A 23,181-nucleotide genomic window follows, 5' to 3' on the forward strand; every position below is an offset into this window, starting at 1 on the left:
CTCGTTAACTAAGCGTCTTTTTCGATGTCAGCTGCAGTACGATCTATATTTGATAGGGAAAACGGTAGTATTAAATTTTCCCAGCATTAGGTTGGCCTTTTGTGTACCCAAGGCAGGTGAAGGAAGTCAAATTAGGAGCGCTGTGATTGGATGTAAGGGTACACTATATTTTTTATTTATCTATGAATAACTGCAGTGTATATATTTACAATATAGATTTTGAAACCTATTGAAATATGGTCTAGAGAATTATTCGAAAAGACTTGCAAAATTTCATAAATTTGGTGCAAAATGACGGTAGGCATGGATAACATAAACAAGCTCCGTTGGAAGTTGGTCATGATACTATTTGGCTTTAATTTTTAAAACAGAATAATAAAGTACTAACACAACATATAACTGTTTTATCCAGGTTTTTATCTTAAAAAGTGGTAAATTCAGAAAATGTTAATATTTTCGCCTATGGCAGAATAAATAGTACCGTTTTCCCTTGAATTAGATTGTCAATTTAATGTGTCTGTGTAAAGGGCTAAATATACGTGCTACTTTATTATGTGTTAGAGTAATCTTTGTGGTATATCTATTAGTTTTATTAAAGGTATTTTAAATATTCGGTAATATTGACAATCAGACAAATATCTACAGGAGAGTGAATGATGTTGATGTGACCAACTGAACTATTAATGGTATGTTTTTTTTGTTTGGTTTGTTTATATATTTTCTATTCTATAACCTTCTTCAAAATATCTGAAATTACGCTTTTTTAGAACATAAAAATAAAATCACTTGCTAATACATAAATACGTAAAATTGAGAACGCTGTAAATGGGGAATGTCTAAAAGAGATAACAACCCGACTAAAGAGCGGACAACAGTCGAAGCCCACCAACGGGTCTTCAATTTAGCGAAAAAAATCTCGCTCTTAGAGTTGTGCTTCAGCTGGTCTCTAAACAAAACGTGTACAATGATGAGTGGGTTTTTTTTAACTATTGGGAGCTTACCACTGACTTCATGGATAAATCACACAGTATGAACGATGCAGAAAGACTCTTCTTATATCGGAAATGTGTTGCATCATAAAGTACAAGTAAATAAAAAAAAAATAGAAATTTGCTCCATGTTGACGACCGCAATGTTTCATTGAGACCAGCAATCTTTTCTCTGTATTTCGTTGTAGTGAATTATAGATATATTCCTAAGGCAACGATTATGTTATGTGCTACTTATTTTTCTCGCTTACGGTTAGTTTTGTGCATTTAAATAAAGAATTTAAATAAATTAAATGCATTCAATACAAATTATTTGCCCCATTAAACCGATAATGGCGTCTAACAATAAGTTACATATAACAGGAGGTACCCTGCTGTTGCATTATGTTTGGCATGTAACTTCGTTATTTGACAGTGTGTTGAGCAGTTAATAACATTATTTGGTGGATATTTTATTACATCTTATTTGGAATTTTTGATTTTAACCCACACGACTACGTTTTTCCCAATGCACAGATATTCCGTTATCTATATTTAGCAATAATGATTTATTAAATGACCATTCCCTAACATCCAATATTTGAATTACATTGAGTGATTTTCTGAAAATGAAACTAACGAAGCGTTCAGGCTAAGTTTTTGCTTTGATTGCAAAATTTTAAAGATTGAATTCATTAGGAAAAACTTCATTAATGACAAGAAGTTAAGAAGAAAGGTAATTTTCCGTAAATTGTCAGAAGGAAAGTTTGAAACCTTTAATTATTTATTATGCATTTGAAACAATATTAAAGTGTTTAGATTGGAAATAATATAACATTGATATTTTATTCAAAAGATGCAAAAGATGCAAAAAAAGTTGCGTTTTCAATACACAATACAAGTAAATGAAAAAACAACTAAACAGAGGTGTACTTTAAAAACACATACAAATACCATTCTTGTAATTTGATAAGCTAGATGCGTGTTTTGCCTCCCTACGACTCATTGATGGCACTCGAAAGAAAATAGTCCGAAGGCACAATCAAATGCGCAGATGAAGATCAAAAATCGGAAATTCCAAAAGTTGTTCCAAAAACGGCTGAGACATTCTTTATGTGAACAGAAAAATCTAAGCTATTCGAATTATTCAGAAAACCATAATCAGTTCATTGACAGAAAAAAAAGCATCTCAATGTGTCATATCTACACAAAAGTGCTGACTAATGTTGAGAGATGTATATATTCAGAGAGTTCTAGAAACGAAGAAACTAGAAATGACTTCGAATGCAACGAACGGATGACCTACAGTGTTGCTAAAGAATAAAAACAATTATAAATAAAACATTTAAAGAATAAAACCTCGAAAAGGAATCTATCTACGATGAATGAAATACACTGATCTAGTGACAATAAACTAATTATGGTTGTTACAGTAAACATTTGTAGAATTTTTATTTTTTCCTTTTTGAAATTTTGGTATTGTTTTTCTTCAGCAAAAATTATTTCTATCACGATGAGTTTAGAATGCATGGGACGTATGTTCGTGGCTTTGTTCAATTTATTTTTCATGGTAAGTTTAATTTTTGTTTTACACTTCTTCATTGCAATTATAATCATTATCATTTTTAATTTTTTTTTTTTTTTTTTTAGATATTTGCATTGCATGTATTTTTCATTATAGAATCCGTAATTTTGAATATCTGATAACAATCGAGAGGCACTTCGATTAAAAGATAACTTTATTGTATTGCGGACTCCTATCTGTAGTTTTACTGTCGCAAATACATTTTTTAGCAGAGACTAGTAAACTATTGTGGCCGTTTAAGGCCATTTCACGTTTTCGCGGTTTTGCGTTTTCGGCTTTCATATTCTGTGGGTCGAAAACGCGAAAACACGACATCTGGAGACGAAAACGTGAAAACGCGAAGTCGGTAAACGCGAAAAGGCGAAATATTTTTTCTTTCCGATTTTGCGTTGTCGATTTTCCGCATTTTCGCGTTTTCTTATTTTCGCGATTTCGCCTTTTCGCGATATACATGTTCTTATAACATAACATTTTAAATATAATTGGAGTCATTCAAATGATTGTCGTATAAATTTCATATCTGTGACGTACTTTATATATTTTCATAAATTAAACAAATTTAAAAACAGAAGCATTTCTATAAAATGCCTTTGCATATAAAATTTGTTTGAAATCATATTTGTGACATTTTAAAATATATTTGTTATTTGACCGGATTCAGTTTCTCAATTTACTTTGTTTATCTGGTTCTGCCACGGGGAGGATTGTTGTTATTGTCTTCCGCATTCAACAGTATATCCTTTGTGCCTTGGTGTGTCCTGTAGATGAACAAATTTCCATCTTTGAAAATTTGAAATATTATTAATCAATGCGTTTAGTGATATATGGGAAACACATACTACATTTACATGAATTATCCACAAATCCAGGTTACTTTTTGTCTAAATTAAGAGAACAGGTTTAGGATATCTTTGCTATGATCAACCTACGACAGTTTTAAGGCGAGTTCTGGGATAGTCCTAAGAGGATCATAAGACTATTCTAGTATCTTATGACAGGTCTTAGGATAGCTTCGCGAAACCGTCCAAAGTTTTATTTGACAAAAATCTTATCTCCACAATGTATTAAATTTTCACACAAGCTAATTTAAATATTGGAAATTTTAGATTCACAAAATGAGCATGAAATGAAAGAATATGTATTTAAAGTAACATAATAATAATGATTAATTTCATTAATTTCATTTATTTCTAAATGTCTAAAATATAACTTCAAGCAAATGTATATTCAAAGGCATTTTATACAAATGCATCTGTTTTTAAATTTGTTCAGTAATTGTCAACAAAGAATATGGTCTAATTTATGAAAATATTTAAAATACGTCACAGATATTAAATTTATATGACAATCAATTGAATGACTTATACTCTGTAGTCTTGTCTCCAATAATATTTAAAATGTTACGTTATTTTAACATGTATTTCACAAAAAGGCGAAAACGCGAAATCGCGGAAACGCAAAAACGCGAAAAGGCAAAAAGGCGAAAATGTAAAAACGCGAAAACGCGAAACACGAAAAGGCGAAGTCGAAAACGCGAAAACGCAAAGTTGTTTTTGCTTTATAGAATATAGCCTTAACCGGCCACCATAGTAAACAGATATTTGGATCGTCTGAGCATTAAAAAAATAGATAATGTATCATAAATCACCTGTTCGAAGGCCGGTGAGTCTGTTTGGTTGGTAGTCGCTCCATAATATTAAATTTTCCTTGTTATTCTCCCTAATACTTCAAATTTTTGTTCTTTTTTTTTTTGGTTGATCATATCATATATATAATAAATAACAAAATGATTTTATGTTTCATTCTAGGTTAGAAAGTTATTCCAATTCCATGGGAACATATTTGGAGTCCATGTTTTTTGCCTATAGATAATCTGTGTTACTTATTTTCAAAATGTGCACGAGAATGTTTTCATTTATTAACAACGCCTTTTACAATGCGCGCATGACGTTCTCAGCTTTATAAAATAAGTTCAACTTATTCGAAAAAAAAAGAATCAATTTCTTTAGACGTGACGATCGTTCCGGTTTATCAAACTTAAATACCAGTTCTGTCATTTTCTGAAATAACCTTGATCATTCGATTAGATATTTTAAAGATTGAATTTAATTTATTTAAATTTTTTAATAGAACATTTAAAAATAAGATTAAGAGCCACCAAACAGTTTTCCCCTTAGTTACAAGATATACTAACCAACGGACAGTTGTCTCATTGGCAATCATACCACATCTTCTTTTTTGTATATATCATGAAAGTAACAAATCAAATTAGAGTTTTGTTTCGGTAGAGTAATTTTTCCGGATCTTTTGGCCTTACACAATGGCATGTAAAAACATAATAGCATCATACAAGTTAGTTTTTAGTTTGACTCTCCTGAACCTACCAATATATGAGTCAATTGGAATGTACATGTATTCAACATACAGAAACAGCAACCAAGCCTAACTGAAGCAAGATCACATTTAGAGGTCAACGTACAGACTTCAACAATATACAGAGCTCTAAATTGCCCAGAGTCTTGGAAAATTGTGAAGTTACAAAGACTATCAAGATATGACACTCACATCTTTTTTATTCCAGATAAGAAAACGTATTTACAGTGGAGACAAGTTCTAACCTCTCATTAGAACTGTCAGAATAATCTGTCATATATATAGAACTGTTCTAACCTGTCCTAGAACAGTTCTAGCTAGAACAGTTCTACACTAGAACTGTTCTAGGAAGAACTGTCAGGATCAGTTCTAGGTAGAACTGTCAGGATCAGTTCTAGGGTAGAACTGTCTTAAACTGTTCTAGGTAGAACTGACCAAATCAGTTCTAACTGTAGAACTGTCAGCAGAACTGACCAAATCAGTCAGGACTGAAGAACAGTTCTAAATGACGTCACTGCAGAAAGGGCACTTTAGAATTTAGAAGAAAAATCAGTTCCAATTACTTTACTATATATAATAGCGGATTTTTCTATTAATTTTTACTGATCAAAATTTACATGTACAAATATCGAAGTGGATAGGAGGTTATCCAACTCATCGGAGAAATATTTTTATAAGATTGCAAATGAAACATCATTGTTTATCAGAAGCCCATTCACGTTCGCACCCACTCATGTTCGCCCCTTTTCACTTTCGCACCCCACATGTTCGCACCCAAAGTCCGTTCGCACCCTACATGTTCGCGCCCAATTTTAATTGGTTTTGTGTTTAATAACTTTGTAATCAAGTTTTGGCAAGTAGTATTCTGAAAAGTATAATTGATTTCATTGTCTCAAAATAAATCGAGACAGCATTTTTTATGTGTTGAATAAATCTTAATCATGTTTTTGATCAATCATTGTCCTTCTTCAAATTATATATATTAACAATATAGTCAGTATACCTGTCCAAGAAGAGAACTTCTCATACATGTACTTTTCATTTTAAAATAAAGTATATGAATCAGTCATATGAGTGTTGGATTATGCCGTTAAATAGTTTTGTTTAAAAAAACCATCATGAACTACTGACTTAAAAAGTCACTTTTGTGACGGTTCAATATTTAATAATATAAGTTTGGATGTAACGCGTCTTCTGACGTCATTTTGTTATCAACACCCATAGACATCAGTTAGTCATGTGAACGTAACATCATCAACGTTTTTTTTATGATTTGCCAAGGTTTAAACATTTTGTTAAAATGAAATTTAGAATTAAATTATAAGAAATGACTGTAATATTTTTTCTTTCTATTCGAACGAACGTAAAAAATGTGGTGCACACTGTTAAAAAACCCGCTATGCGCATTTATCAGTGTGCACCAATTTTTTTATTTTTTTTCTTCATAGAAAGAAAAAATATTACAGTCATTCCTTAAATAGTAATATTATCGATACAGAGAGGAAATAATGGCGCTCTAAAATGATGTGGATAAAATTTGGTGTCCTCTTTATCATACAATATCTGTGCTGACTTAGAAATATTATTGGTTTACAATGAAGCCATATATATTTACATGATAAAGAATATATACATGTAGATATAGGAAGATCATGAAGATGTGGTGTGAGTGCCAATGAGACAACTCTCCATCCAAATAACAATTCAAAAATAAGTAAACCATTATAGGTCAATGTACGCCCTTCAACACTGAGCCTTGGCTCATACTGAACAACAAGCTATCAAAGATCAGTTCAGTTTTGGTTGATGCGGTCAAATAATTTTGTTATTAAAACGACTCAGTCTACTATATCAAAATTTCTGAAATTTGTTAACAATTCAATATTTTGAATGAAAAGAGGACATGTTGTCATTTGAATTATACAACCCATCGTGATCGGTTGTTGTCTGCTCTATGGTTGGGTTGTTGTTGCCCAGACACATATTTTTGTTCCATGAGTCAGTCTGAGGTATGAAAACTAGCTGATGTTTGTTTCTGATGCGATATTTTGAATAAAAGTAGGAAATGATGGCACTCTCAATCAATGTTTTTTTTTTTGTGGTTGTTGATTTCCAATATTGCAGTTATTTATAAACTACAGTCCCTCTTGACCTAAAATTATAACTGATGTACTGTCCAACTATATACATTGATATAGACTTGCATAAAAAAAAGAAAATGTGGTCATTTTTGGTTGATGCGGTCAAACGATTTTATTACACGACTCAGTCTGAAGTATGAAAACTACTGATATTTGTTTACGATTCAATACTTTGAATAAAAAGAGGATATGCTGGCACTATAAATTAATGCGAACAAAATTTTGAAGTCATTGTTTTCCAATATTGCTGTAACTTGTATATTACAGTCCCTCTTGATCTAAAATTATAACTGAATTACTGTGCAGCTATATACTAAGCAGATTTGTAGAAAGAAAGAGCAAATAAGGTCAGTTTAGATTGGTGCGGTCAAAATATTATATTACACGACTCAGTCTGAAGTATGAAAACTACTGATATTTGTTTACGATTCAATACTTTGAATAAAAAGAGGTCATGCTAGCACTTTAAATTCATGTGAACAAAATTTTGAGGTCATAGTTTTACAATATTGCTGTAACTTGTATATTACAGTCCCTCTTGACCTAAATTTATAACTGAATTACTGTGCAGGTATATAGATTTGCAGGAAGAAAGAGCAAATAAGGTCAGTTTAGATTGACGCAGTCAAAAGATTTTTGTATAACAGGTCCGTCCGAGGTATGAAAACTACTTGTAAAAAGATATCACATTTGTTTACAATTCAATAATATTGAATATTTTAAATAAAAAGAGGGCATGCTAGTACTATAAATTGAGTGCAAAGAAAATTTTGAAATCATTAATGTTTTCCAATATAATTGGTATCCTTGCCTAAAGATAAACTGGATTCCTGCAGTTTGCAGCTAAATGTGGATAGATTTATATGATGAAATCAAATATAATCAGTTTAAGTTAATAGTGGCTCAATGGCAGATCCAGAGCGGTGGGGGCCCCCTTTTTTTGACGATCAATGCATTTGAATGAGGACATTTAGTTGGACCCCCCCCTTTTAAAACTGCTGGATCCGTCCCTGGTGGTTTGGGCCAGAATAAAATATTACACAAAAATTAAGGTCAGATAATTTTTTTATGTAAAATGAGCCATCTTGACTCCCCAAATGACAAATGTAAAACAATTGAAATAAAAATGCCCCCCCCCCCTTTTCCCAATATTAACGACTTAATCTATGTTCAAAAATGAAAGAAAAACAAATAATTTATGTAACACATCAACAAAAGAAAACCACTGAATAACAGGCTCTAGACTTGGAACAGTCACATACATGCAGAATATGACGGGGTTAAACATGTTCTCTTGCCGACGAAAAATTTGAAATAAAACCTGCAAAATAGAAAAACTCTTTATAATATTAATCGCTATTTTGCCGAAGCCTTTATATTTAGACAAAGAGTTCTTAAAACTTATAAATCAATTCTAGACGTAGAATTTATAAATCAATTTTAGCCGTCGGATTTAAAAATCAATTCTAGCCGTAGAATTTATAAATCAATTCTAGCCGTAGAATTTATAAATCAATTCTAGCAGTATAATTTATAAATCAATTCTAGCCGTAGAATTTGTAATCAGAACTGTTCTAGAAGTAGAACTGACCAAAACTGTTCTAGAGTAGAACCAGAGACATATATACACATGTGTGTATATGTCTCTGGTAGAACTGTCAGGATCAGTTCTAGGTAGAACTGTCCAAATCAGTTCTAGGGTAGAACTGTCAGGATCAGTTCTAGGTAGAACTGTCCAAATCAGTTCTAGGTAGAACTGAGCAAATCAGTTCTAGCTAGAACAGTTCTAACCTAGAACTGACTAAAAGGTATCAGGCTGACTGTTCTACGTACTGTCCTAGAACAGTTCTCCTGACAGATTCTGACAGATTCAATGAGAGGTTAGAAGTGATCTCCACTGTATCTATGACTGATCAACTCTGACGAGATTCGTGACTTTTGAAAAAACACATGGACGTATGGCGTAGTTCAACTAGCTTTTGGAACTCACGTGTTAGAACACAACCCTTCCTCTCTTATAACAATAGCAATCAGTTGAATAACAAAATCATAGATAGGTAGAATAACGTGAAGGAAGAATAAGTTAAAAGCGCCTAATTATTTGATACCAACATGCGAAATAAAAAATTACACCCTTCCCTCATCTCCCCAGTTTTGTCGTTTGCCTGTGTCATCAACATATATACAATGTACATCCATCTTTAATTTCGAGACAAGCACAAACAAATCATTTCTACTGAAAGAATAGATTTATACAAAAAACCAAGGAGATTTGATTTCAACCTTTAAATTCAAGATTTGAATTTCATCTCAGACGAAATAACAGCGTTCTAATGATATTAAGCTGAATTATTTCATTTCTAAAACCACAAAAAAAAACACGGATTTAAATGACATTTCCTGGAGATAAACGCGTAAAATATTACTGTAAAAAGCTATTTACCTAACTTCTTCTTGTTTGATCATATTTCTTCAATGAATCTCGTTATTTGTGTAAAAACTTAGAAAACAAGCTATTTATCCTGTCATTTTACTTTTCAGTCCCCTAGCCTTTCCTTGATAGCTGCAGGTGTAGTTGCCAAACTAGCATCGGATATGGATTTTATAAATGGACTTGAAGATCAAGTTAAAGAATATTTAAATTCTACGACAGCGAATATTGGAACTTCAAACAACGGAATCAACGATTTGTCCATTACTGAGTATTTAGATGGGATGGCCCTTATATTCATTATTTCTGGTTGCGTTTTGTTTTTCTTGTCATTTTGTGGTTGTTGTGGAGCCTTGTGCAATTCTAAAACAGCAATGACTATCGTAAGTATTCTGGGTTCTGGTTACGAAATAATAACAGATAATGATTACCTGTCCATTATATGCTTGGTTCTGGCAGATATAACATACAAATGACACAAAGGTGATTCAGATACCCATATCTTATAAGGGAGATAATAATCCTACTTATGAAAGTATTTAAGCTTCTTTTTTTTTATTATTTGGTCATATCATTTGTCTCTACTTTTTTCAAAGCGACGTTTTTTGCTTCATGGTTTGTTACGTACATATAGGTAATTACTTAGTCTTACTTTAGCTTACAATACACCAATCGTTAGTTTTTATGTTGTGTATTGTGAGCTGTTGTCTGTCTTTTAGTCGTTTTTTGTCTATTTTTATGACAATGTCTGCTTGTTTTCGGTTTTACCAGTTTTAATATCCCATAGGTATCTCCTCCGGACAAAAAATCTTGAGGGAATAGATGCAAAATATTAGACGTAAGGTATGCTGCTTGCTTTCAAAACCAATAGGATATGTAGTTTAAGAGGATGTAACAAAATAAAACGTTTATTGTAAAGATATTTTAACTTTCTCAACACCATAAAAATCATCGATTAATAGCTAGATTGGTGTTGATTGCGTAAGGTCAGGATATTTTAAGCATGCTCAACTCACGGAGATGTAACATTTTAAAGCATGCACAATTCATGGAGATGTAACATTTTAAAGCATGCTCAATCCACGGAGATGTAACATTTTAAAGCATGCTCAATTCACGGAGATGTAACATTTTAAAGCATGCCCAATTCACGGAGATGTAACATTTTAATTCATGCTCAATTAACGGAGATGTAACATTTTAATTCATGCTCAATCCACGGAGATGTAACATTTTAAAGCATGCTCAATTCACGGAGATGTAACAATTTAAAGCATGCTCAATTCCAAAGATGTAACGTGATTTCAAAAGTGGAGGTAATGAAACGAATGAAAATCCATTTTCTGGAATTTTGATTTTGACACTCCGAAATAAAAACAATATACACCAATTTATCAATATTGCCTCTTTTTTTATAGACCATATAATTCCATGTTGTAGCTCAAACTTTCCTCGTGCATTCACTTGTTTCGGTAACCATTTTGGATTTGTGGTTATGTTTACAAGAATGGCTAGTGTTCGATTAAGCCTCCCCCTGTCCCCTGATTTTATCTAAGTATTGGTATTTTGTTATGTATGCATTTTTTTTAACTCTATAAAAACATTTTATGGTCATTGATTTCATTGTTTACTAGAACTTGCAAGAAGGCGGGGCTAGACAGTGATATAATAACTTCCGAAATGGAAGTTAGCACATTGGTTTAAGCTCCCCCAATTGATTGTTTTTTTTCTATGACATGCGACACACGGCGGGACTGGAGATTGAAATAACTAAAACTCATTTATTTAAAGCACTTCTCTAAAAATCCAGAAGCTTACTCTCCCTCGGAGATCACAGGTAAAATTACTATTCACGTTACAAACAACATTTGCAATTTTTTTATGCATAGTTCCTATTTTCCTATTGTTGCGGTATATTACTGTTGCCTCTATTTATTGTACAAGTTATCATTTAATGATAATCATAGTTATTTAAAGTGATGTTTTTGTATTAGTTCACTTTTTAAAAGTCTGTTTTTACTCTGAAATATTTTTTTTTAAAACCCAAGAGGTCATCGTTTCACAAATGGGGTTAAATTTATAACGTGGCTTCAAAGTTTATCCACTTTCTTGACTTCATATATCATAATTAACTTAAAATAAAGCATACTGCAGTTACAGATGCAAAACGAAAAAAAAGAAGATTTAATTGAATAAACTTAATTTTTGTTTTGTGATCTATTTTTTTTTACTTTTGTCATTTATTTACTTATTATTTTGTATCTTATTTTTCGTGTTCTGAAATATAGGTCTTAACTCATAGTGCAATACTATGGATATAATGAATACACATAATGTAAATATAAAGTAAAGTATATTTCAGAATTTAGATTACTAACAACTACGTCTAACTTGTTCTTTATATTATAAAATAGTTAACGCAGGCGGAAAACCAGTTGAAATAGAACAAATGAATCGAAGCTCTTTGTTAGAGAAGGCGATAAATGCCTACTGTAATGTTTACAATAGTAACAAACATTTTAAAAGTTAATATTATATGATAGAAACAAATAAAACGACAATTTTCTTCTCAATTAAGAAGTGTTTTTTTTTTTAAACACCATTTGCATAAGTTTTCAATTTATCTATTACATAGTAATGCAGAATAATTAGATATCAAGTCGACGACATGGGTATATATCAAGTTGGATGTAGAAAATGTATTACCCCCGATTTAATTTTTTTTTTACCACGGACGGAGAACATATCAATCTATTAGTTCAGTAATTTTCGTGTCTGCCCTTCTATTATATGACCCAAGAAAAAATTCCAAGAAATGGGTAACAATTGTATCGAAAAGAGAAAATCGAGAGCACCTTTTTATGTTAGGCGTGTTTGAGGTGTATATTTTGTCTTTAAAACGTACAAAGCAAAAGTATTTGATATATTATCTCGCTTCAGATTCTATCATTTTTATATATCAAAGCTACAGGTTGACTTTATAACATAAAAAAATCACAGTACGAAAAGATGAAATATATGGGTCAAGTGAAATACCTATCAAATGATTCACAAAACAGAGTAGGTGTGTTCGAATAGCTAATTTTTTTTTACGAAAGGACTTGACGACCGTCTTTTAAGTTGGATGATGAAAATGCATATCTTTGAAAGAATATAATTTTGTGTGTGTGATTACTAGGATTTATAATCTTCAACCACTGAAAATTTATAGTCTGCCCTTGCACGAAATATATAATAAGATTTTTTTTTAAAGTTTAAGAATTTTCGAAAATTACACCTGACAACCGATTCAAGTTGAATCAATGCAGACAAGATCATTAACTGATGCTAATTAGATAGTATAAACATTTGTCTTTTAAAATACAACTGACATATAAGGATCGTAATGGTGCTATGTGGATACATTTATCGGTTTTCAAGAGCAAAATTGACAGAGCGTCATCCCTACAATGGCCTCCATTTATTCGATTGTGAAAATGAACTGGCGTAATGGGGAGATAATTTTGACGAAGTAGAATCTTGACTGAGCGAGGCTGGAAGGAACCGGTATTTTCTGTATTTGTTAAAATTTTCAATTCAGTATGATGTAATTAAAAAATTAACTGTATAGCGAATATAAAAACAAGGAGATGTGGTATGATTGTCAATAAGACAAATATCCTTCAAAGGATGTAAGCAATTATAGGCAACTTTACGGCCTTCAACAATGAGGAAAAACCTATACGGTATACTGTACACACAAGTTTGCACAACCCGTAGTTAGACTAAAAAATTTCCCGACCCAAATTTTATCATATTTCAAAAATAACATGATCTAAACTATATTTTAGAAAGTATTAAGTCATTCAATTGTTTTTCAACTTAGTCAATCTTATTAAAATATAGATCTCTGGTTTAGTTATACTTCATATGAGTATACATGTAACGAAAGCAGAGATTTATATTTTAATTAGATTGTAATTTATATTAGTCAACCAATCAACCTTAAATGATTACGTACCGTTCTTAGAAAATCTGTTCGTGTATTTAAAAACAACAGGAATTCATTTCTTATCATTAAAATCAGTTAAATGTTTTATTTTTTAACAGTACGCCATGATTATAACAGTAATATTCGTTGCAGAAATTATTGTCGTGATTTTACTGTATGCTGCAAACACGGTTAGTAATGATTTGACTGTATTTTTTCGTATATAGACTTAAGTAATTATATAGAACATTCCGCGGTCATCTCATGATCACACATTATATGTAAATCATACATTCTGTGACGGGTCTAGATCACTCATCTGCTGATACGGCACTTGCTGATTATGCAACATGAACCTGCCAATTTTACCCCTATGTAGAACAACTAAAGTTGCTTCCCTTTGTACAAATTCGGATTTTAAATTAAAAATTAATGCCATGTTACTTTATTAATTAAGTTTGGATAAATAGCAGCTAGTCATTAATTATGTTAAATTGCAGGAAAGTATGATTTAAATGGTTTGTAAAATTTGAATGCACTTTCAAAAAAGTTTTGTCTTTTTTTATAGTACATAGATGATTTGGAAAACTATAATGTATAAATCTTCCAAAGATAAAAAAAAAAAAGTGAACTGACAGAGATCATGTGATTGAAAATGTCATACTTGATGTGGGGGATAGAATCGTTGTCATAACAGTGTGAACGAGACCATCTCTTTGAGCGCTTAGGTTATCAATTAACTGGGTCAGATTAGGTGAACGTTCCACTGTATCGCTGAATAAGCACATCGTTCTTGTTAAAGGAATTTAAAAAGTGGGATCGCCAAAGGTTCTAAACGCATAAATCATATAATACGATGAACTAGTGGGGACCTTGTGTGTTGATTTTGATAATGGATACTTAAACTTTCTTTCTTTCTTCTCGTTCACATGCTGGAACTTTACTCTTTTATTCTATTTAAATCTCAACTGGAAGGCCTCAGACAGACTGAGTGAGCGTAACACTGTCATCGATAGCCAATGACAAACAAGTTAAAGTTAATCGATTTAATAGTACTACCAAAATATATAATCCGGTTGTCCGCAATGTTACGGATACGCCTCTAGGTGATGCAGACTCGATCCGAGAAAAAGAAGATGAAAGTCTGATACAATAAAAAATCCAATATAGTTAACAATCGGTTATGTAAGATGATTATTTCTGTACTAGTTCTTTGTTAACACCCAATGTACACATACAAATAGGAATGAGTTCTCGTCCTACAACTTGTAAGAAATCGGTTGTTGTTGAGTTAGTTAAGAATCGCATGTTCAGAATTTGTCGTTTGTTGGTTTTGTTCATCAGTGTTTCTCGTTTTTTAAAATAGAATAGACCGTTGGTTTTCCCGTTTGAATGGTTTTACACTAGTAATTTTTGGGGTCCTTTACAGCTTTCTGTGCGATGTGAGCCAAGGCTCCATGTTGAAGACCGTACTTTGACCTATATTGGTTTACATTTATAAATTATGACTTGAATGGAGATATGTCTCATTGGCACTCATACACCATCTTCTTATATCTATCTTTATATATTACAGATTCAAGATGCTATCAAGGATGTTTTATTTGAATCATTGGAAAATTATAAAGGGCTAGGAAACTTTGATGTTACAACACTTGGGTGGATGTTTTTCATGAAAGAGGTAAACATTCTTTGTTTCATTACACGACATTTACTTTATATATATAATATATATATACAATTGAAGTTATTTGTATTTTAATTGTTAGTTCAACGGTTAATATGGTGACGATGTGTTAGTGCTCGAAAAATGTAAATAATTGGTTATGAATACACAGAAGTAATAATAAAAGATAAAGGCAACTGTCTTTCATCTAAAAAAAATCCATGTACATATATATAAGAAATATTGAATAACTCATAAAATACTTTTTCGGACGTTGAATTACTCAAAACGAAAATCTAAAATTCATTTTTTTCCACATCGTGATATTTGCTATGCTAACACGATATCATTTCAACATTGTCAACATTGTAAGAACTCTAAAATATTGTTTACATCGTTCACATCGTACAAATCGCAATGTATAAAATGTATTTACAATATCAGGGTCACTTTCCGACTCGGAAATAACTATTCCCAGGAGAACTGTTGGTTCATTTTGATAGGATGCACAGAAAATCCTTTACTTCCTAATGCTGGTAATTCGTCCGCATCACTTGCTCCGTAACTAAACATACTTAACAATTTTTAACTATCAGTTGTATACAAAGCTTGGTGATTAGCTGTAAACAAAATTTGCCACTTATGACGTAGACAAAAGATTTAATTCAAGGGAAAATAAGTCATGAGCACAACCGATACTGACAAAACTTTTGGAGGGGGTTTTATGGACCCTATACGGATTTTGACAATAATTTTTGTTGTTGTTGCATAAAACAAATACGAAGTTAATGTCTAATAAATAAAAGCAAAAGTTAAAAACCGTTTCCTGTGATCTGCAAGAACGTTAGCATCCCGGATGTTGACGATGAGAACGAAGTAAACACAAAGATATTGACTCGGTGTTCAATATAAACAATGTTGACTCGCCAATGTGAACATCGCGATTAACAACGTTAACACGATATTGTGTGACATCGTTAACATTCAAAGAGCTCTTGAATGTTGTTTACATCGTTGACATAATTCACATTGCGATGTATACAATGCAGTAACGTACAATATCGTGTTTATACCGTTCACAGCGCAATGCTGACGATGTTGACAAAAAGGTATTGACTCGGTGAATAATATAAACGATGTTGACTCTCCATTGTGAACATTGCGATATTTACAATGTTAACACGTTATCGTGTCACATCGTCAATATTGTAGAACTGTTATCTTTTCATTATATCGTTGACATCTTTTACCATAAATGAGATGTATACTGTAATAACGATATCGTGCGAACATCGTTTTCATCGCGATATTGACGATGTGAACGATGTAAATACAAAGAATTGACTCGTTAAACAATATAAACAATGTTGACACGCTATAATTGCCAACTTGGCGAATATCGTGATGTGAATTAGAACTTTTACCATCTTGCGCCTTTGATAATTCTATCAATATTGAGTGATTGTTTAGATTATATTTAGCTGTAATTAACTGTTCCGAGTAGCATGAGTCAGGTATTAAATTAACAAGTTTTATTTCCGTCAATAAAATAAAAACAAAACCGAAGAATAAGTATGGTTAAATGTCTAATTTATTCTTCCTTGAAAATGTATATTTGTCAGAATTAATGTACTACAATAGCATAAATTAAGTACTTACTAGGTGAAAAATAAAATTTCATCAATGTAGACAAAAAGGCATCGTGACATAAAAAATATTAGTTTAAATATATTTTCCTGTACTTGTTTAACGCTTTGTTTCTGAATCAACCCAAAGAGATAGAATCATTTAACAAACTAACAAACGTGTTTTATTCGGCCTTTTTTCAGAAATTATTCCCAAAATATCTTCAGTTGTAGATCCTCGGTGGTCATGACACATAGGGACATATGGTTGGAACCCTCCTTTTAATCCTAGGTTGAAACCCACTTTTAAATTCGATTTTCCCGCCCCTGAATCTTTGATACATTTAACAGATCATTTTATCATCGCAGTTGGTATAGTTTTCTGTTAATATAATGGCCGATATATTTTTTAGCTGACATGATAAACAGTAATTACAATGCTAACTTGGTGTTACCAAGCCTAGATAACTCTGCTCAATTCTACCAATGTGAAGAAATAAACCACATGACAAGAAGTTGAAATAAAGTTGCACTAAATACAATTCATCCACACAACCTACCAATCATAGCGCCTAAAATTACGGAAGTATTGCAAGAATTCTATTAAATTTAGAATTTTTGAAATAAGACATGTTGTATCAAAATTATCGATATATCAAATGAATTTTTTGTTACCTTTTTTTATATATTAAAATTTTAAACAGCCAATTGTCATTTTTGGTTTTCTTGCCAGGAGTAGGTAACTATGATATTGAAACTGTCTTTTACAATTTGTCATGTCTCTATGACAATTGTTATTAGTGATATTTGTATTGGCTTATTTGTAATTTTTTAGATGAACTGTTGTGGTGTTAATGGGTATTGGGATTTCAATAGTACACACACAGATAACTGGAGAAAACCTGGATTGGTGAGCACTCACCTAGATGCACCCATCGTATGCTGTGTTACAGAACCACTAAGCCCTTCTTATACTGATACAAGTTGTGCACGCGAAGAAACCTGTGATATTCATACACAGGTAATGAAAATTGTGTAAGAAATAAGTTGTCTTCAATATTAAATATAGTTACTATACCGATGTCAGGTCATTATTGATTGCATATTTGGGTATTGATATTGATTCACTCATACAGTCTTTGCATCGGAAATAAACACATTTATTGAAAAACCAGTTGCTGGCATGATGAGGGTTATGTTCGTCTCTTTTATATGACGAATCAGTCAATCATTTTAATTGAGGTCTCGAGCTGTCATGTCAGTAACTGTTGTTGGTCCTTTGTCAATTTATGTATTATTGTCATTTTACTAAGTTTCTTTTGTTGCATACAATATTCTGACATCGGATTCTGACTTCTTTTAAACTGAGTATTACTTTGCGCATTGATGTGTATTTCTTAATCCTACAATTGTTTGAGTTAAAGGGGGCGGTTCAGATCTAAACAAAAGATGTAAACACCGCCGCATGTTTGCGCCTGTCCCAAGTCAGGAGCCTCTTGCCTTTGTTAGTGTAGTATGTTTTTTTTTTTTTAATTTTAGTTCATTTATACGTTTGTATTTAGTATGACATCCATTTTCACTGAATTGGTACACTTTTTTTAATTTTGGGGCAAACTGAGCACAACCTAAGGGTGCGGAATTTTCTCGCTGCATTGAAGACACATTGGAGGCCTTCGGCTGGTATCTGCCCTTTGGTCGGGTTTTTGTTTCTTTGGCATATTCTCCATTTCCATTTCCATTCTCAACTTTATTTTATATATAAAACAAATGAGTTTTTTCACCATTAATTTACAGACGGAATGGGTTATATACTTCAGATAAGTTGCGATTATATTTTTCGTGTCCCGCCTTCATAAGAAAGTGGTATTTTTATTTCCGGTCAGTCTGTTTATCCGTCCGTCCCCTGTCATTGTAGTTGACGTCGCAATCAGTACTAATAAAAAGCATTCAACATTTATAATATAAACAAAACAAAAGATAAAAACAAATTCCAAAGATGGAATATAACATGTATTGATAATGTCACCATTAAGTCTTTTATGAGTTGATGCAGATAAACACGTGATATATATAGTAATCCAAATACTAAAGTCTCCAACTGCTGGTTCTTCGTGGACCAAATTAATCTATACACAAATCAGTATGAATAATATAGCACTTTACAATTTATTTACATATTAGAATACTCACAAATTTTCGAATCATTAATGTTCTAGTCCTCCTCATGTTTGAAGCCAATGGATGAGTCTAATAAACAGCTATACAAATGCAAGAGTATATAAGAGCAGAAAATAATCTAGATTCTTATGTATATTGTTAAATTTTTAGTGCAAATTAATTTGGATTTATAATACAAGATGATACTAATTGCATCACCTATCACACCTTGTTCCAATGCTATGATACATACATGCAATCGTAACAAGTTTAAACTTTGATCATTTCAGGGATGTTTTGCTGCAGTATGGGACGCTATAATGGGCAACTCATTGATTACAGGAACAGTGTTTCCTGTGGCATTTGTTTTCCAGGTATCAGTTACAAAATGTGCTGTAATTTTTTTGGCGTGTATATAACATACTGTTGAATATAAGACGGGCGGGCTGATTACTGTTGTTTTATAGTGACTAGTGGGCTATTATACATATCTTTTTTTTGTTGTTGAAAAGGTAAATGCTTGTTGGTCTTTTTTCTTGTGGTACTTTGTTTAGATGGCTTTTATGGGTATAGTATTTTGATAACCATTTTTTTACGCAAGATCTTATTTTGATTAAGTTAATGATTTTCCTTAAAGAAATTTAGATTATTGTATGACTATAGATATAGGAATATGGCTATATATGACCGGGAAAATATATAGGCAAAAGTTAGTAAAATATTTAACGGCTTCCTCGCGACATGTTGACCACAAGTGAGCTATTCCATTACTGGTGTTCGTTGTCAATCTTCGTCGTCCCTCATCATTGTCCGTCGCCGTCATCACCATCACCCATCACCACCCGTCCGTCGTCTTAGCCATTATCAATCGTTCGTTAACTTTTTACAAAAAAATCTCTGAAATAACTTGGCACCATTCATCAAGATGATTCCGATTGCCAACCAACAGGGACCAAAAATATAGATAAGGGTATCAGAATGTTTTTCTCGGTTATACTGAAAATTTATATTGATAGAGAACATTTCACAGGGGTAAAATGATCATGTGTTGAGATCTAACTACTGTTATTTTAAATTAAAACTAGAATACGAATAATTAAAAGATTTATTGCCTTTAAATGCCGAGTGGTCCACTAATTCGTTTTATCTTGAAAACTATAATATATAAAAGAAAAATATGTACAATTTGTTATACAATGATCTTATTATGGTCTCCAAAAAACCCTACTCTTTATAGATATTTGATCCAAAATATTTCCATTCGCCATTAAACTGTATACCTTACTACAATATTATTTTTATTTACCTGTGTATAGTATTGTAAATGGCGGCTTTAGGTTGAAGGTTGTTGTTGTTCTTTTGAAATCATTTAACATCTCACAGCGATATACTACTGTTGTCTTTATTCATGTATCCTTTATTTTATTTCTTTTGTATTTACATTGTATCATATATCATATTTATTCGGTCAGTATATATTCACTAGTATTATTATGTCTTTTAATTGAGTTAAGCCATTTCAATTGATATTTCATAGTGTGTCTTTCACTATTGATTCAGATAAGGGTAAAGATTTGTACCTATTAAAACGTTTAAACCAGCTGCATTTGGTTGCATCTTTCCTAAGTCAGGAATCTGATGTTCAGAAGTTGTCGTTTGTTGATGTGGTTTATACGTGTTTCCCGTGTCTCGTTTTTTATATAAATTAGACTGCTGGTTTTCCCGTTTGATTGGTTTTACACTAGAAATATTTTAGGTTATTTATAGCTTGTTGTTCGGTGTGAGCCAAGGATCCGTGTTGGAAACCGTACTTTGACCTTTAATGGTTTACTTTTACAAATTGTGACTTGGATGGAGAGTTAGCACTCATAACACACCTTCTTATATCTATATATCATTATATATAACGCGCGTCGGATACAGTGCAGGCGATTTGGTGCCACGATATCTTAGTAGTATGAGTTCGAATCCCGGCGAGGTAAGAACATATAATTTGCGAAAGCAAATTTACAGATCTAACATTGCTAGGCTGATGTTTAGACGCATTATTATATATAATATACATAGATGCTGGTAAGCGACCCAGGCTGTGAAGAGCCATAGTTTGTTTTAACTGTCTGCAGTCCTAATTGCTATATTTTGAATCGATTTTATATAAGAGAGGTGCGAAAGATACCAGAGGGACATTCAAACTTATAAATCGAAAATAAACTGACAACGCCATGGCCAAAAATGAAAAGACAAACAGACAAATAAAAGTACACACGACACAGCATATATCTCGCGAACGTCACCAAAAGAAACTTATGTTTTATAGTCTATAACCCGTACGTCAAATACTAAGCTAAATAATTGGCTTTAAAAGCAAACTCATCAAAGTTCCCCGTTGAATTCAAATTTGTGTTTTTTTCTACACAATAATGGCAGGTTTAAGTTCTTGTAAAATCTGAATATGTCATGACCAAGCAGATTCAAACTACAAAAACAGAAAAGATACTATCAACACAATTCAGGAGTTTTTGATATGTCAACAGATAGTTATTATTGGGATAGCACTGTACTGACTGAATTGGTTTTGTCAACACAGGAAGCATAATTCATATAGAATATTCTCAAAAAGTTTGAATTAATTTAAATTCTATGTTTGCGTTTCTAGTAAATAGATAGGAATATATATATAACATTAAAAAGTATCTTTTTATATTTTTTAGTTGTTGCTGATTATATTTTCGTGCATGTTGATCGCCGGACATAAGGATAAAAAGCAAACTGGCGGGAGCGTGTATGTGGATTAGAATATTAACGTATTGTGACGTTTGATGAGGGGAAAACGCTCGATAATTTGTATCAAAATATTTCTTATTTGATTTATATGTTGTTGTATTTTGACGAAAGTATTGTACTTTCTGAATTATATCATTATATTTGTATAACTTAGTTGAAGGGGAATTTCGATAAGCTTGACCAAGTGTTTTTTTTGTCGGTCACAAATGCATGAATGTAACAAACAGACTTGTTTCTGGTTCCACGAGAAACAGTGTCTTGAAATGATTACCATGAGGGAAAAAATAGTTAAAAATAAAAAGTTATATATAACAAGGTATTGGTTTGGGTTAAACAAGATAACTCAGCAACTTTATATAGGTGGCGTGAATCAGATGTGGATATTTAAAAATTCAAGAGATCTTTTAGAGTACATACAATCTAACTCTCTTTCATCTTGTTATAGTATTGAAACATTTGACTTGTCTACACTTTACACAAGTATTCCACATTCAAAACTCAAGGTTAATTGAAAGAGTTGGTATTGCTTTGTTTCATAAAACGTAGATTATAGTATCTTGTCTTAGAGAGGGATACATCCTACTTTGTAAAGGATCACTCTGATTCAAACAAAAAATTCTCTGAAACTGACATCATCAAGATGCTTGATTTCTTGATTGACAACATATTTGTAACGTTCGGAGGACGTGTTTTTCAACAGACTGTCGGCCTTCCAATGGGAACAAATTGTGTCCCTCTTCTTGTCGACTTGTTTCTTTATTATTATGAGCCTGATTTCATGCAGGAACGTCTAAGGAGGAAAGATAAGAAGATAGCAATATCCTTTAACTCTACTTTACGCTATATAGATGATGTTCTTTCACTAAATAATTCAAAATTTGGTGACTATGTTGAACGTATCTATCGTATCGAACTAGAGATAAAGGATACTACAGATACAGTTGAGTCAGCCTCATATCTTGACTTAAATCTAGAAATCGACAATGAGGTTGGTTGAAAACAAAACTTGACGACAAAAGAGATGATTTCAGCTTTCCTATTGTGAACTTTCCATTTCTAAGTAGCAACATTCCAGCAGCACCTGCATACGGGGTATATATCTCCCAATTGATACGATAGTCCCGTGCTTGCATTTCCTATCATGATTTTCTTGATAGAGGGTTGCTGCTCACAAGGAAGCTATTAAACCAAGAGTTCCAAATGGTGAGGTTGAAATCATCCCTCCATAAGTTTTACGGACGCCATCACAAGTTGGATGACCGTTATGGAATAACCGTTTCATGAACGATATTGGATATGTTTCATACGTCGTAACTACAATCCCCTTCCCTTTCATGAATGTGACCTACCGAATTAGACTATTTACCGGATCTGTTATCACATAAGCAACACGACGGGTGCCACATGTTGAGCAGGATCTATTACCCTTCCGGAGCACCTGAGATCACCCCTAGTTTTCGTGGGGTTCGTATTGCTTATTC

At 32.3% G+C, this 23,181-nt stretch overlaps 1 protein-coding gene across 2 annotated transcripts; it reads left to right on the forward strand.

Annotated features, from left to right (window-relative positions):
* The first annotated feature begins 248 nt into the window (after nt 1-248).
* Nucleotides 249-21,970, forward strand: LOC134723301 (tetraspanin-1-like). 2 transcript variants are annotated; one of them, XM_063586919.1, is made up of 8 exons: nt 249-686; nt 2,462-2,538; nt 9,609-9,881; nt 13,588-13,659; nt 15,045-15,149; nt 17,595-17,780; nt 19,207-19,290; nt 21,628-21,970. In XM_063586919.1, exons 2-8 carry the CDS (start codon nt 2,482-2,484, stop codon nt 21,709-21,711), a joined length of 861 nt encoding a protein of 286 aa, XP_063442989.1. In that variant the 5' UTR covers nt 249-686; nt 2,462-2,481; the 3' UTR covers nt 21,712-21,970. The 2 variants fall into 2 exon arrangements, with proteins under 2 accessions (XP_063442989.1, XP_063442990.1); XM_063586920.1 differs by lacking the exon at nt 13,588-13,659.
* Nucleotides 21,971-23,181: the final 1,211 nt, after the last annotated feature.

The sequence above is a fragment of the Mytilus trossulus genome, chromosome 6 (assembly GCF_036588685.1).
Source record: "Mytilus trossulus isolate FHL-02 chromosome 6, PNRI_Mtr1.1.1.hap1, whole genome shotgun sequence".
NCBI lineage: Eukaryota > Metazoa > Mollusca > Bivalvia > Mytilida > Mytilidae > Mytilus > Mytilus trossulus.